This window comes from Cucumis melo, chromosome 3, assembly GCF_025177605.1.
Source record: "Cucumis melo cultivar AY chromosome 3, USDA_Cmelo_AY_1.0, whole genome shotgun sequence".
In the NCBI taxonomy this organism is placed as follows: domain Eukaryota; kingdom Viridiplantae; phylum Streptophyta; class Magnoliopsida; order Cucurbitales; family Cucurbitaceae; genus Cucumis; species Cucumis melo.
The window spans coordinates 29,505,719-29,521,703 of NC_066859.1; the positions used below are offsets into that span (position 1 = coordinate 29,505,719).

A 15,985-nucleotide genomic window follows, 5' to 3' on the forward strand; every position below is an offset into this window, starting at 1 on the left:
AGGAGCTATATGAAAAATGTTAGACATGGGATAATGCATGGGATTGACACATCTTATTCATTTTCACAAGTGAATGACCTCAAGAAACAACCAAATTGAAAAATGAAAATGGGATATGCTTTTGACATTTCTACAAAATAACCCTCATTGGTCCACGTGTCAAAGAAAGAGAGGTTTACATTTTTGCATATGCCCCAAACCCTAAAGAATGGTTCAAAGGAAATAGGAATGCTGAATATGTTTATAAATATCTCCATGGAATCATCAAACCATCACACACAAAACCACAAATCTAAGGTTACACAGTACACATTTTCTTTAGCCTTTACAGAGTTTTTGCGTTGAAAAGCTTTTGATCATCTTCAACTTAACCCTTCACTTCTTGCTTACATTTTTCGAATTCATATAATACAACTCTTTTACTCTCTCCTTAAATTAATATAACCCCATCAGACATGGAAGCGCTAACGGTACCATTTCAACCTCCGACTTACGGCAATCTTATTACAATTTTGAGTATAGATGGAGGTGGAATTAGAGGAATCATTCCCGGAACTATTCTTAATTTTCTCGAGTCTGAACTTCAGGTACTATTATATGTTCATTATTATTTTAGGACTATACTTCGTATAACATACACCATATATGCATGGTCATTTGTGAAATTCATCCATCATATGTTTTTGTTTTAAAATGAATAATATCGATCTCTAGCTGTGACTATTCTTTGGCCTTCTGTTTGCAAATTTGTCAATAGGTTATTAATTTTTAATGAAATCTTTTGGATCATAAGTTGAATAGACTGCTTTATTTAGTCAATTATGATGAGAATAACTATTAAAAATTTATGAAGGGATAAGTTAAAATAAAAATAAACTATACACAAAGTTTTTCATCGTTTTTGTAAACACAAAGCATATGATTTGCCAGGATTGCATTAAATCATATATTTCATAATCAACTATATTTTCTCTCCCTCTTCTTTTTTAATATGTGGAATAAAGGATTTTTTGCTTCAATTCTCAAAAGTTAATAGTAAGAAATGTTGAATGAGATAAAAAATATAAATAAGAAAAACAAAAATAATATTATCATATAAAATTAAATCAAATAAAAAAAATTAATGAAAACTTAACTTAACTGATCGTTCGAATCTTTCGTCAACTTTTATGTAAAAAAATAAATAAATGAACAAACAAATAATTATTGTTCTAAGAAATGGTTGTGAAATCGTGTTATTCAATTTGAATACAGTTTCTTGAATTCAATTAATTAATACTTTGATCCTTCAATGATATGATGTATTTATTAGTAGGGGAATTGATATTTATTAATATTTATTCAACAATATTTTTTTTATTTATTTAAAAATATATAATTCGCACTTGAATTAATTAGTTAAATTATCGAAATTATGAAAATCGTTCGGTCTCAATTACAATAATTTAAATGCTATATCTGATAACGACATAATTGACCTTTTTTTATATATAAAAAAAGTGCACTAATTATTTCACAATAATTTTTATTTAGCTTAAAGAATGTTGGACAGTGTTTTTTTTTAAATGTTTGAAAATAACTAAATAAAACAAAACAAAAACAAAACTTTCCAAACTTTTTTTTTCCCTTCAAATTTTAAAACTTGGCCTTAGATCTTAAAGAATTCGATACATTTTCAACAATATTAAAAGTCCAAAATAATAATAATAATAATAATAATTATAAATGATTGTTTTGCAAAAGGAATCACAAATATAGGTTTTTTTTATCTGTTCAAGTAAAAAAAAAACAAATATAGTTTTTCTTTTTAGTGAATAAAGCAATCATAAGTATATATATATATATATATATTCTGTATTTTCAACTAAAGGGAGAAATGGCGATTTAATTCAATTATCGTCAAACTAGGTTTAGTCTGACATGAGTTTCTTTTTTCTTTCGATATTCATCCATATGATTGAATAGTATTATTATTTGTCGTGGCTCCAATTAATTCTTGTAATATATATTTTATTGTTATGACTTTATATGATATTATGATGTAGAAATTGGATGGGAAGGAGGTAAGACTTGCAGATTACTTTGATGTAATTGCTGGAACGAGCACGGGAGGACTTGTAACAGCCATGATAGCAGCACCAGATCAAAACAACCGTCCTTTGTTTTCTGCTAAAGATATCAATCAATTTTACCTTGATCACTGTCCAAAAATCTTTCCCCAAAACAGGTTCTATTTTTTCTAAACACAAACACACCAACGTCATTTTCCCCCAATTAAATTACTATTTTGGCCCTATAAGTTTAATATCAATAATTTGGTCAAATTATCTCTCAAATTGATATTATTATTTATTAAAAGTGAAACAAAGTCCTACGACATTAGTAAAAAAGAAAGTGACTATAGCTGTATAAGTATAATATAGACAATTATCTTCGATTATATGATGTTTTTTGAGTGGTTTCGAAAACAAAGATAGGAGAGATGTTGTCCTTATCCTTATTGCATGTTACAAAAGAATCATTACTGTACTAGACATATGTCATATTTTCTATTTAACATATTTTTTTTCTAGGTGGTTGGTCGAACTAGAATTTAGAGTTGGAAGTAAAATATAAAACCAAATAAAAGAAAGTATTGGTGGAAAGACGATTCTGTGTAGAAATTATTAGATAAATAATCACCATAATATGATCTATAGTCACCTTACATTATATATAGGTATCTCGGATCTCTTTTTCATAATTATAAGAGTATATATCTATTTTTTAATCTACTCCAAGTGGTTACAACCACAACGGTCAATGAATAATTTCAATTTTTATAAGATCTAATTTAACTATAATGAGAAAATTAGAATTGAAAGCTGAAATTAATAGCGGAAATAAATTAAGATAAAATTGAAAACTTTAGACACCAAATCAATTAATTTAACCTCTCATCCTAATTTTCTTTGATAATTTGAAAATGTGACAGAACATGGCCATTAGGAAGAATAGTGAAATTATTGTCTGGTCCAAAATACGATGGGAAATATCTCCATAAACTTGTGAAGGAGAAACTTGGCGACACAAAGTTGCACCAAACCTTGACTAATGTGGTGATTCCGACGTTTGACATTAAACTCCTTCAACCCACTATATTTTCTAGCTACGAGGTAATTGCTTTTTAATTTTACCCTTCAATTTAACCTTGACATCAATGTTGAAATTTATAATTTTGGTCCATGTTTAATTTCAGATGAAGAATACTCCATCGTTGAATGCATACTTGTCGGATATCTGCATCTCTACTTCGGCTGCTCCTACTTATCTTCCGTCTCATCGCTTCAAAACCGAGGATACTGCTGCTAAAGAAACGAGAGAATTTAACCTAATAGATGGCGGCGTTGCAGCTAACAATCCGGTAAATTAAGAGAAATATATTCGTTTAATTCTAAGCCTTTATGATTCGCTTTGAATAATCTATGAACAACTCTTGGATGGAGTAGAGATATTTTAGACTATGTGTGGTAAATAACCATTTAAATTTTATTTAACAATTGCTTGATAAAATGAAATCAGACGTTGGTGGCAATTGGAGAAGTGACGAAGGAAGTGATAAAACAAACTCCGGACTTCTTTGCTATAAAGCCAATGGACTACAGAAGGTTTTTGGTGATATCATTGGGAACCGGAGCTCCGAAGGCGGAAAAGAGATACACGGCGGAACTTGCGGCAGAGTGGGGGATGTTGGACTGGTTAACCAACGGCGGCTCCACCCCAATAATCGACGTCTTCTCACAAGCAAGTTCTGATATGGTGGATCTTCATCTTTCTGTCATTTTTCAAGCCCTTCATTGTGAAGAAAACTACCTTCGCATTCAGGTTCAATTACTATTCTTTTTTCTATATATTCCATGATTAAATAGAACACAAATTTGAGAATTTAGTTCATACATCCAGTTTATTATTGAATTTTTTTTTAATTATCTATTATAGCATTTGGGAAAAATTTACTATTATTATTTTATATAAAAATTTAACTCCAATAAACTAAGTTTAAGATTTATTTAAAGGGTAAACTTAAATATTTTTGGAGTATTAGAATGACATTTTAATTTAACCTTCATAATTTAACCATATTATAATTATGATTATTTTATCTGTGATCGATTTTCTTTTAATTTTTTATTTCACAATTCAATTGATTTAATTTAGCTACATACTCTCCACAAACAAACCTAGAGAGTTTTTTAGGTAAATCTTAAGAATTATTCCATTTTAATGAGCCATTCTATCACTAATTAGCCATCTTAATTGTTCTTTTTTATTTTATATTATCCTTTTGAAAGAAACCAAACCCAAAAAGTGAGTATCATATATCTATATCTATATATATATAATAGATATTTTCAAATATAACCAAATAAATCTAAATATTTGTAAAATATAGTAAAATTTATCTATTATTCTACTAAAGTTCATAGATCTAAAATTTTGCTATTTTTTCTCAAATATTTTTAAAAGTTTTGTTGTTTACAATAATTCTAAAAAGAGTTTGACTTGTGATAAATTAAGATTAAACAAATAATATTAATGGATAATCATAGATGGATCAGTGTAAAACTCAAATAAATATTTTTGTTTTTTACATGTATAATATTGCAGGATGATACGTTGAGCGGCGATTTATCTTCCGTGGATGTGGCTACAGAAAAGAATCTAAACGATCTTGTGAAGGTTGGAGAAAGTTTATTGAAAAAGCAAGTTTCAAGGGTGAATTTACAGACGGGAATTTTTGAGGATTGTCCTTCAAATTCAGAAACAAATGATCAAGCCCTTACAAGGCAACCCCTTCACACTTATTTATTTATTAAATTAATTAATAAATAAATTAAAAGGTCTCAATATATATATATATATATACATACATACATACATACATACATACATACATATCATTAGTTGCTGATGAAGAGTGGTTCATCTTATGCAGATTCGCCAAGTTGCTGTCTGACGAACGGCGGCTCCGCCATGCAAGGTCCCCTCAGGGAAAAGCTTCCAAATTGAAATTGGCAAATGCCTCTGCTACCAATTCAAATTAATTAAATTTCCACTTTTCATAATGTTCTCATATGCTTGAAACTTTTTAGATGATAATTAGAATGATTATTTCTAGAAAACAATGAAAAATAAAACTGTGTTTGATTAATAGGATTTGTTCATGTAAATATGTGAAATAATATCATCTTCATCTAGTTTTAATTAATTTTATGTATCATATCATTTTCATTATTAATAATATGGGAAGACTATATTTTGTGTATATCATTCATTATAAATTTTGGGACACTTGCCAATATACTAATAAGTTATGGAAAGTATTAGCATAATATAACAATAATTTTAATAAGAAATACAAATGTAAGGAAGTTGCCATGAAAATCTATTAATAATAAGAGTATATCACTCATACACTTTATGTTATATTTGCATTAAAAATAATGTGGTCACGCTCATTATTCTTAAAATTACTATCAATTATAATTATTTATACATTTTATATTATCACGACTTTTTCAATAAACATACAGTGATATTAGTTACATTCTTTTGTATGATTTGTTTCGATGGAATGTTCTCAGAGAAAAAGTACTCAGTTTACCTCATCTAACATGTTTGTAATTGAATGCTTAATGTAAGAAAAATCATCTAAATTAATTAAATATCAAATTATTTTTATAATTTATTTTTACAAAAATATTAAATCTCTAATTAACTTATCAAATATATTTATGCTATTAATCTCATTTAACGTTAATTTATATAATAATAATTAAATGGTTACAAATTTTGTAACAAAACTGAAATTATGATAATTAACGATTGCAAATCAAAATTCAAAAAGTAATGGTTAGGTTTTTGCTTTTGTTTTGAAGTTTAATGATAAAAGTTAGTTTTTAATTTTGTATTATTATTTTGATAATTGTGATCTATTTTTTAAAGTACAAATTTACAACCACATGGAAAGAATAAATAAAATAATTAGGTGAGATAATCCCCCATTTGACAGAGACCAAGAATTTCTCGATAGAGCGTTCTATCCAAATCTTAGAGTGTGCCCTTATTTTATTTATTTGTTTTTACAGTAATCTTAGTGTCTTTATTTTCAACTTATTTCTGATTTTAATTTATTGTATTTGTATACCAATATTGACCAAACATTAATGTTCCCTACAAGGAAACTTAAACGTGTGTGAAGAAAATTCATGGAGACAATATAATATAATTGTTATTACTACTAAAAGACAATATTATTATTAATATTATTAAGGGGAAAATATTAGGCATAATATTATTGGTGGTCACTGAAATACCTAGACAAGTTTGAACTAGGCAAGAATTGATCAAAATACTTGGAGATGAAGATTCCAAAGTATGTAAACTATTGACCTACCACATTATATATATACATTCCAAACCTTTTGAACTATTTCCCCCCCTCATATTATATATATATATATATATTCCACCTTCAGCATAATTAAAAAAAAATCTCATCTCTTCTAATGAAAATATTCTACAAATTAAAGTTTAATTAAGTATATCGATGATATTTAAATCTTTGACCATTTTTGTGGCGGCTTCTTGATGTCCTAAATCATATATATTTTTTTTAATTATGATATTTCTAACATTGTTCTCTAAGATGTGAAAGGTTTTTCTCAAACATTTTTGTTGAGTTATTTAATTTCTTAAACTCTTAAAATTATTCTTATAATAAAAGTATCTCTTTCTTCTTTAAATTTAGAGAATGATTATAGCAAGTGTTATAGATGTACCAACTTAATTAACTACGATGTTCGGTACAAGACAAGTAATTTTCTTTTTTGTCTTTTGAACAAAATACTAAAGAATTAAAAAGGATCCAAAATGCACCTGTTATTTCTTTCTCTCCTATTAATATATTCTTGTTAAATAAAAACAAAAACTAACCCTTGACCATATCATTCATTCCACAAACACAGAAAAAATTAGAATTTTTCATATTCCAAGAGTGTGTAAAGGGAATTCAAAACCCTTGCATTTTCAAGGAAGGTTCAAAAACAAATTAAAAAAAAAAATTATTCCAACAAGTAATAATAAAATACAAGAATAAATGTTCAGATTACTGACCTTTTCCTAGCACAGGCACTCAAAGCACTATCAATGAGAGATTTGTTTTTTTAAATAAAAATTGAGACTATGTTTTCAGCAACCCATTATATAAATACCTCAATGCCGCCATTAATTCACTTCACATTACAATTAAGAACAATAATTATAATCTTAATTTCTTAAAATCTTAAAAAATCTCCAACCCCCCTTTTTTTATTGTATATTCAATGGATAAAGCAACAAATGTCCCATTGCAGCCTCCAACCTTTGGAAACCTTATTACGATTTTGAGCATAGATGGAGGTGGAATTAGAGGAATTATTCCTGGAACCATCCTTACTTTCTTGGAGTCTGAACTTCAGGTATGAAACACAATTTGAAATATATATTACAATATTTTCTCAAACATGTTGATAATAAAACCAAAATTTAAAAATGTACAGAAGCTGGATGGTGAGGATGCAAGAATCGCCGACTATTTTGACGTGATTGCTGGGACAAGCACAGGTGGATTATTAACGTCCATGATAACGGCGCCAAACGAAAACAACCGTCCTCTATTTTCAGCAAAAGACATCAAGCAATTCTTCCTCGATCACTCCCCATTGATTTTCCCACAGAAAATGTTCTACTTAATTTCCCTAAATCTAATTAACCAAATTTTATTATATTTTTACCCTTAAAAAATTATGCACATTATACTATTATTGGTTTTGGTTTTTGTTACAGAAGATGGCCAATAGCAAAGGTGTTGAAATCCTTAGAGGGTCCAAAGTATGATGGCGAATATCTGCACAAATTGGTTAGGGAGAAATTGGGTAACACAAAGCTAAACCAAACACTCACTAATGTTGTAATTCCGACGTTTGACATTAAGCTTCTTCAGCCAACCGTCTTCTCTAGCTACGAGGTTGACTTTTAATTTGAAGTTTTTCTGTTGCAAATTAAATTACCACAAATTAAAGGAATAATAATTAATAATTCACATGACTTTTTTTATTTTTTCAGATGAAGAAAAACTCTTCTTTGGATGCTTTGTTGTCGGATATATGTATTTCAACTTCAGCAGCACCTACCTATCTCCCAGCTTATTATTTTAAAACTGAGGATGTTGCTGCTGGAACTGTGAGAGAGTTCAACCTTGTTGATGGTGGTGTTGCTGCTAATAATCCGGTAGATAATAACAATTATTATTATTATTATAAAAAAATCTTTTAACGCTTCCTTTTGTTTTGAAAATATATTAATATTTTGTTTACAAAAGTGCCCTATTAATATGAATATAAGGCACATTAGAATTTTGAATGAAAATTAAAATCGAAAGTAGCATAATCGTGTTCATAACCCAATTTTGATGCTGGTGAAATTGGTTGTATCTATTTCCAAATTTTTATTTTAAGTCACTGCACAACATGTCATTTTAGTTCTCAAACTTTTCATCCAATTAACTTTTTTATAATAATCTTTTATTAATAAAAAAGTTTTAATAGTTTCAACGAAATTCTATATATTGTTGACAAAATTGAAAGGATAAAGAGATAGATAAACAGAGAAAACTCATATTCCAAGGAGCTACAAAAAGGAAAAATATATATTAACGAAACATGAAAATAGAAAGTGGGAGATGATATACCCCAAGAATTCTAAGCAAAATTTAGTATATTTTTAGAGAATTTTAATTCAAAATTTAATTCATTTTAATCTAAATTCAAATGTTGAGATGATACTCAACCAATTTTGGTACATTGATCTCAAAAACTTGTTTACACAAGCATATCAATCATCAACACATCAAGTAAATTAACAAATTAAATATTATTTTCGATATTTTTTCTCGTGAACCTAAGTATGGGATAATATATATATATATATAATTTACTTAATCAGTTTGTATGTTTCTAAAATGTAAAAAACAAATAATGTACAGACTTTACTGGCTGTGGGTGAAGTAACAAAGGAGATTATAAGGCAAAGCCCCGAGTTCTTCCCTATAAAACCAATGGACTACAAAAGATTCCTCGTCATCTCCCTCGGCACCGGTGCTCCCAAGGCGGAGATGAAATTCACGGCGGATCAAGCTGCCCAATGGGGGCTCTTTGGATGGCTAACTGCCGGGGGCACCACCCCGATAATAGACGCCTTTTATCAGGCTAGTTCCGACATGGTAGATTTCAATCTCTCTGTGGTTTTTCAAGCCCTTCATTGTGAAGACAAGTACCTCCGAATTCAGGTCAATTTTCGGCCAAATTAGTGCATCTTTTTTCCTCTTTCAGTACAATTAATATATATAACATTTTAATTTAGTTAATATAAATCGTTTATAAAAAATTAGGATGATACCCTAAGCAATGAAGTGTCGACGTTGGATGAGGCAACGGAGAAGAATTTAGAAGGTCTTGTAAAAGTGGGAGAAGCGCTTTTGAAAAAACCAGTTTCAAAAGTGAATCTAGAGACCGGCATCTTCCAGACTTCTGATTCACAGACCAACGAAGAAGCTCTCATCAGGTCCCCCCCCCCCCCCCCCCCCCCCCCCCCCCCCCGGTGGATCTTCTAAAAAATCAATTCAAGGAACTTTATAAATATATAATTCTTACAAAACTCAAAACTCAAAAATTAAAAATGTAATTTGATTTTGGTATAATTTAATTAATTAATGTGATAAAAAATAAAGCTCGATCTATAATTGCAGGTTTGCTAAACTGTTGTCGGAGGAAAGGCGGCTCCGTCATGCGCGGTCTCCTCATGGAAAAACGACTGCGAGTTTCAAGGAAAACCAATTGACTATTTCTTAATTAAAAAGGAACTATGTGATTTCATTTCATTCATTTATCTTTTTATGTATTGTTGGTTGTAATGTAATAACTATTCAGTTTCCATTATTCTTTTGTAGTTTTTAATGTATACTTTGTGACATTTATAATAATAAATCACTGTGATTCTTTTATACTTGATAAAATAAGAGTTTGAATATTATCATATATATATTTCTTTTCAATTGAGTCACCGTCATGTATATTTGCAATTTAATTTAAAAAATGGGGTATTCAATAAATAGTTTATTATAATTTGTACCTAATGTATTAAAACGACATGTTGGATAAAATTTTGACGTCGAACAATAAATTTTTTTGAAAGTAAATTTAAATTAAGAAATAAATATTCGAAAAATAATTTTAAATGAAAAATTCAATAAAATTCAATTTCGAAAACATTGATTTAGAGAAATTGTAAAAAATTTACGATCTAATTAATATTAAAATCTTGACGAACAATAAATCTTGTAACCCGACTTCAAAACTTATACTAAATCAACACGCCAGTAGGGCTAAAGTTCAATTTGTTAATTTAGTCGAAGCAAATAATAAAAGAAACAGATAAGTTTTATACAAGACTACGTAGTATTGCCTAGTCTTAGCTTCGAAATTGAATCAATAGAGGTTTGAGGAAAGGGTGGCTTTTCCTGTGCTTGACATGTAATAAAATGAAACGTAAGTAACAAGTTACAAAATTAGATAATTGGTTTTCTCCCAAAAAAATGAAAAAAAATATATAGATAAATGGTCATTGGGTTCATCAAATCAATAATATTTTCTGTGATAAGGAACTGTTTTTTGCGTTTTCAACTTATAGTTTCAAATTTTGAAGTAATAAAAAATAACAATGATAATCCACACACGATTCTTCTTATATTTTATATAGACTAAATAAAAAGATATTATTATGTTTTTTTTTTGGTTTACCGATCTGATTTTGTTTGTTTTCTTTCCCCACATTGTTGAAGATCTGTGTTGATCTTGTAATTTCCAGGGAAGTTAGGGTTTGGATATATTCTTTCACTGTGACGTTTATATTTAATTAATTAACTAAAGTCTTGGTAATTATTTGATTTATTTTTTACATTAAAATTATATGTATTATGTAATATGATACACGACTTGTTGCCACTTTTTTTTTCTACTATTTCAGGAGTGTTTTTAAAATCAAGTTAAAATTTATAAACTTAAAGTCCCATATATCTAGTAACAATTTTAGTTTTTATTTCTTTTTCTGAAGAATGAAATCTATAAACCCTGATTTTATTTTTAAATTTCTTGTTTGTTATGTTATACTCTTTAATAATGTGTTTTCAAAACTAGAAAATAAGTTCTTATAAATTAAATTATTTTTTTTTTAATTCTGGCTAACAATTTTTTTAAAAAAAAATACAAAATGGTCAAGGGTGTATTCGAAAATTGTTTCATCAAATGCTCACATCAAAATATACCGTATCAAGTGAGTAAATTAAAGACAATTGATGGGTGTAGAAACTTGATGGCAAGGATGTAAGAATGAACTACATCAATGTAATTGATGGGATAAGCACTGGCGGACTGGTGACAGCCATCATATATATATAACTACTCCAAATCAAAACAATCGACCCTTAATTATTTTCTGTTAAAGACATCAAAGAATTCTACCTCAATCACTCTCCTAAAATCTTTCCCCAAGAAAGGTATATTTTGTTTCTCTAATACATTTAACCTTAAACAACATTTAAAAAACAGATTCATTAATTTTGTGTGGTAATTGATAATAATTAATAGCATTTATCTTCAAGTTTAATTTTGGCAGATCTCTGGTGCCAGCAAAGATCATTAAGGCCTCTTCTTGGGTCTAAAATACAATGGGAAATATCTCCACAATCTCGTCAAGTAAAAACTTGGAGATACAAAATCAAACCAAACTTTGACTAATGTGGTTATTCCCACTTTCGACATCAAATTACTTCAACCTACCACATCTTCTTTAGCTATGAGGTTCGACATTCCTACTCTTGTTTATAGGGGTTTTTAACAAGATATTAGAGGATGAGAAATCAATGTTACATCCAAAGTATTGTTTTAGCTATAACCTAAAACATTTTAACGAAATTATTAGAAGAGATCAACATTGCAATAATAGTGAGAGAGACAACAATCTTTTCTTGCTTGTTTCTCTCTCTCTCTCTCTCTTGGTCCAACCCTTATTGTCTTGAACGTATTGCTACATGTTTAAAATGAGTTTAAAAATGCTTAAAATTACTTTTAAATGTAAATAACATTTGTGAAATATGTTCCTAATCATTAAATCAAGACAATTAATTGCAAGAAGAAATCACTTTAAAAAGTATAAAATTAATCATTAAGTTAAGTTTCGTATATCATAGAAAACATGTTTAAAAGATATTTTTTTTAGGTGTTTTAATTGTTAACACATCAACTTTTGTTTTTCTTACTTAATGTCATATAGGTACCTAATGTTCCATCTCTCAAAATTAATAAAAAATTAATATAACGAGACTTTATATCTTACCAAGATTATAAGGTGTCATTTGGAATTCTGTCGTAATATTAATTAAACATACAACAATTGTTATATGAATAATAGATATATACTTTTGGAAGATGGTAAAAGATGACAATGCCAAAGAAAATATTTATTTGCCTGTACAAACAAGGCAAACAATTAAGAGAAAAAACCCAAACCTTGAAGTTCTCAAATAATTTTGGTTTTTAATTTATTATCAACGAAAAATAGATCCAAATACTTATGTACAATTTTTGGGTTCAATATCACTTAACTTTTGAAGTAAATAAAATAAAAATATCATTTATTTTCATTTAGACAAATATAAGAATACATTTTCAAGATTGAAAAAAATAATACAAAAAAAAATTAGAAACTTAATTTTCCTAAAAAACAATTAAGATCAGTAAAGTAACCACCCATATAAATTTCAGGAATTATTGAAAATATAGAAGCTTAAGTTCAACATTTAAAAGTAAATATACTAAATAAAAATAAAAGCAAAATAAAATAATATTAAAAAAATCTACCCGTAAATATTATTTAGTTTTTATTACTATAATTATTACTTTTGTTTACTGTGGTTTAATTTGTATTTGAGTTAAAAAGTTAATTTTCAATTATCAGAAGATTCAGAAATAACAATTCCATGGGGTTTTCGCCATTTGTTTTATCCCACATCGAAAAATTGGAATGTTAAGGTGATGCGGTCGTCCATAAAAGGGAAGCTTAGTCGGCCTTGAAGACCATCTTTGCGCTTGGGGCAATGACGCAGCTAGTGAGGTTCTAACCGAGGCGCGTCTATTGCTGGTTGAAAACTATTTCCAAACCCCCTCTTAGGCCTGGGTTTGGCTCAGGCCTTCGAGAATTTCTGGAAGGGCTCCCTTCGGGGTAAAGCCCTACAATTTCTTAGTTGTAATTCTTAAATATTTGAAAATTGAGCGTTAGTTTCGCGGCTTTTTTAGTTGTATTATCTTTTTATTTTTAAATGAAGCCTATTCTCCGACTGCATTATGTTTGGGTTAATTTATTGAGAATTAGGTGTTGCGTTAAACCTTCACAGGAAGAAATTAGGTGTTGCGCTAATTTGGTTGATCTGTTCTTGTAATTCCGATGTCACTTTTTTAGTTGATAGGAACAGAGTAAATAGAAAAGTGCACGTCTATGTTCTGCACATTCTCAATATGCCTCGTTTACCCTTTCTTCCCTAAAAATAGAAAAAATACAAATTCGATTCCATAGAGAAAAGCTTTAAAAATAGAAGATCAGACCAAAGTCAAAGACTCAAAGCAGCAGAGAAGGGGGCATGTCTCTATTGAAGAAATCCCCCAGGTCTCGGATCAGATCCTTAGCCTTTTGACCTTCCGAATCATTCAAATGAAACAAATGATCCTCATCCTCTGTTTCCACAATCTCCGCCACCCCGAACCACCCACTGCCCCCCAACGCCTCAAAGTAAAGCCTTCCTCTGTCCCTCAGCACATCTTTCTCCGCCACACAAACCAGCACCCTCCCACTCCCCAGCCCCGCCAGCCTCCCTGCTCCTTCTGCCACTGGATTCACCCATGGATCGTCATTCTCCGGTCTCGCTGGACAAATAAACCCCCACAGCTGATCAAATAACCTCGCCTTCACTGGATTCTCTGCCTCCTTACCAATTCTCACACTGCCCCAAAAGTATGGATGCTCCAAAGCAACTCCAATGAGATCGATGTTCACCCCACAATCAGGATCTCCGACCACCATTGCCAGGTTGTGAGCAATGTTGGCACCAGCACTAGCTCCGGCCAAAAACACCCTTTTGAAATCTACATGTTTGTTCAACCAAATCTCAGGTCCTTTCCCATCAAGGTGTGAAATGACCCATTGAAGGGCAGCCCACGAGTCTTCGTAGGCTGTGGGAATGGGATGCTCTGGTGCCTTCCTGTAGTCGACGGAAACTGCCACGACTTTGGCTTCAGCAGTAAGGGCGTTAAGATAGTTGTGGTACTTGGCCGTGAAAGGGGATTGTGTGCAGAAGCAACCGCCGTGGAAATAGACTACTACGGGAAGGCGTTGAGTTGAGTGAGTGAGGTTTGGGAGGAAGAGTCTCGCTGAGACGCCAAATGTCGGGAGAAATGTTACGTCTTTAGATGTGACGCCGGTGAGAGGATCGGTTCCCGGCGGGACGAAATCAGTGTCGACGAGCCGCTCAATTCTCCCGTTCTTGTAGATACGAATAAGCGGGAGTAACTCGAAGGCCGTTTCTGGTTCGCCGGATTCCATGGAAGAAGGATATAACAGAGCCAAGCAAATGGCTTATTGAGTCCAAAGAGAAGGTCTGTTCTTCTGATTTATGGATTGAAACATCGAGAATGTGTGGGCTTCGTTGCTTTATCTATTTAGCTCCATTATTTATGATCATGGCAAGCATTTGTAGATGAAGCCCAGCCACCAACCATGAAGCTTAAGTTACTCTTGGTTTATTTTGTTTTATTCTTAGTTTTCTTTTACCATACGAGGTCGACAAAACTCAAGTTATATTCCTTTTTTGACAAAGTTTTCACTTAATAGTTTACAGTTTTGATTTCGAGTTAAACAATATATTAGTTTCCATTAGCTAATGTTAACCAAAGATTGGAAACATGTGTCAGTAACATTATCCTTTCAATGAATATTTGTAGGGAAAATGAGCATATTTTATTTCTCGAAAGAAGCTTCCATTACTATTAAGTATTATCATTTTAAATCTTTCCACTTCGAGTATTGTCAAAAAAATGTTTGTTTAAACTTTAATTGAGTGAATAAAACATGTGTACATATATTTCCTTAGAAAAAAAAAGAATTGAACATTAATTTTGAAAATCAGGTTTTAGTTAATTTTATTGTATTTTTATTTTCAAAAACATAAAAATGTAGACATATCATAAATTAAATAGACCTTACCATCTTTTTTAAAAGATTAGGGATTCAAGTTTTCAATCTTATGTGATAGAACTTAAAAAAAGGGCTCTTTTTGACAAAATGGTCAAATCATAATAACCTTTATAAAATGACTAAATCCTAATGTTAAAACCTAGGAGAATCTAAAACAAATTATCCAGAAACATATCTGAAGTTTTTTATTTAAAGAAAAAACTAAAACTAAAACGGAGATTTATTATACGTAGTGGAACATGTCCAATAAAAATGGAAAGTTTGAAGTTTAAGGATAGTTTTGGAAACTCAAACTTAGTGGGAGATCTCCAAGTCCAAACCAAATTGGCCATATTTCATCAATCTTATGAAATACTAATATTTAAAAAACCAACAAAAAAAAAATTGAGTGGTCTCATCAAACTTTAACGAACATCGGTGATAATTTCGAAAAATCCAAAACGATAATACTTTTCAAAGATTCAAAAGACTAAAACTGACCTAAACAAATTGATCAGTCGATTTGCAGCCAGTTTGATTGAAAAACGATAATACTAAATATTTTTTTGAGTTGGTTTCAACATTTATAGAACCGAAAGTCGATTTGCAGCCAGTTTTATTGAAA

The 15,985-nt window shown here is 30.0% G+C and overlaps 3 protein-coding genes and 1 non-coding gene across 4 annotated transcripts; 3 read left to right on the top strand and 1 right to left on the bottom strand.

The window, feature by feature from the left end:
- Positions 1-269: 269 nt before the first annotated feature.
- LOC103487912 (patatin-like protein 2) lies at positions 270-5,305 on the top strand. Its single transcript, XM_008446421.2, has 7 exons — positions 270-587; positions 2,046-2,227; positions 2,975-3,155; positions 3,239-3,403; positions 3,562-3,864; positions 4,648-4,826; positions 4,976-5,305. The coding sequence occupies exons 1-7, from the start codon at positions 456-458 to the stop codon at positions 5,082-5,084; spliced, it is 1,251 nt and encodes a 416-aa protein (XP_008444643.1). The 5' UTR covers positions 270-455; the 3' UTR covers positions 5,085-5,305.
- A 2,059-nt stretch (positions 5,306-7,364) lies between these two features.
- LOC103487911 (patatin-like protein 2) lies at positions 7,365-10,115 on the top strand. Its single transcript, XM_008446420.2, has 7 exons — positions 7,365-7,499; positions 7,581-7,762; positions 7,870-8,047; positions 8,146-8,310; positions 9,065-9,367; positions 9,470-9,642; positions 9,827-10,115. Exons 1-7 carry the CDS (start codon positions 7,365-7,367, stop codon positions 9,927-9,929), a joined length of 1,239 nt encoding a protein of 412 aa, XP_008444642.1. The 3' UTR covers positions 9,930-10,115.
- Positions 10,116-13,213: 3,098 nt separating this feature from the next.
- LOC127148758 (U4 spliceosomal RNA) lies at positions 13,214-13,364 on the top strand. Its single transcript, XR_007819837.1, has one exon. It is a non-coding gene; the product is annotated as a U4 spliceosomal RNA (small nuclear RNA).
- Positions 13,365-13,612: 248 nt separating this feature from the next.
- On the bottom strand, positions 13,613-15,126 carry LOC103487910 (probable carboxylesterase 2). The gene has a single exon (XM_008446418.3). The coding sequence runs from the start codon at positions 14,728-14,730 to the stop codon at positions 13,750-13,752; it is 981 nt and encodes a 326-aa protein (XP_008444640.3). The 5' UTR covers positions 14,731-15,126; the 3' UTR covers positions 13,613-13,749.
- Between the last annotated feature and the right edge of the window lie 859 nt (positions 15,127-15,985).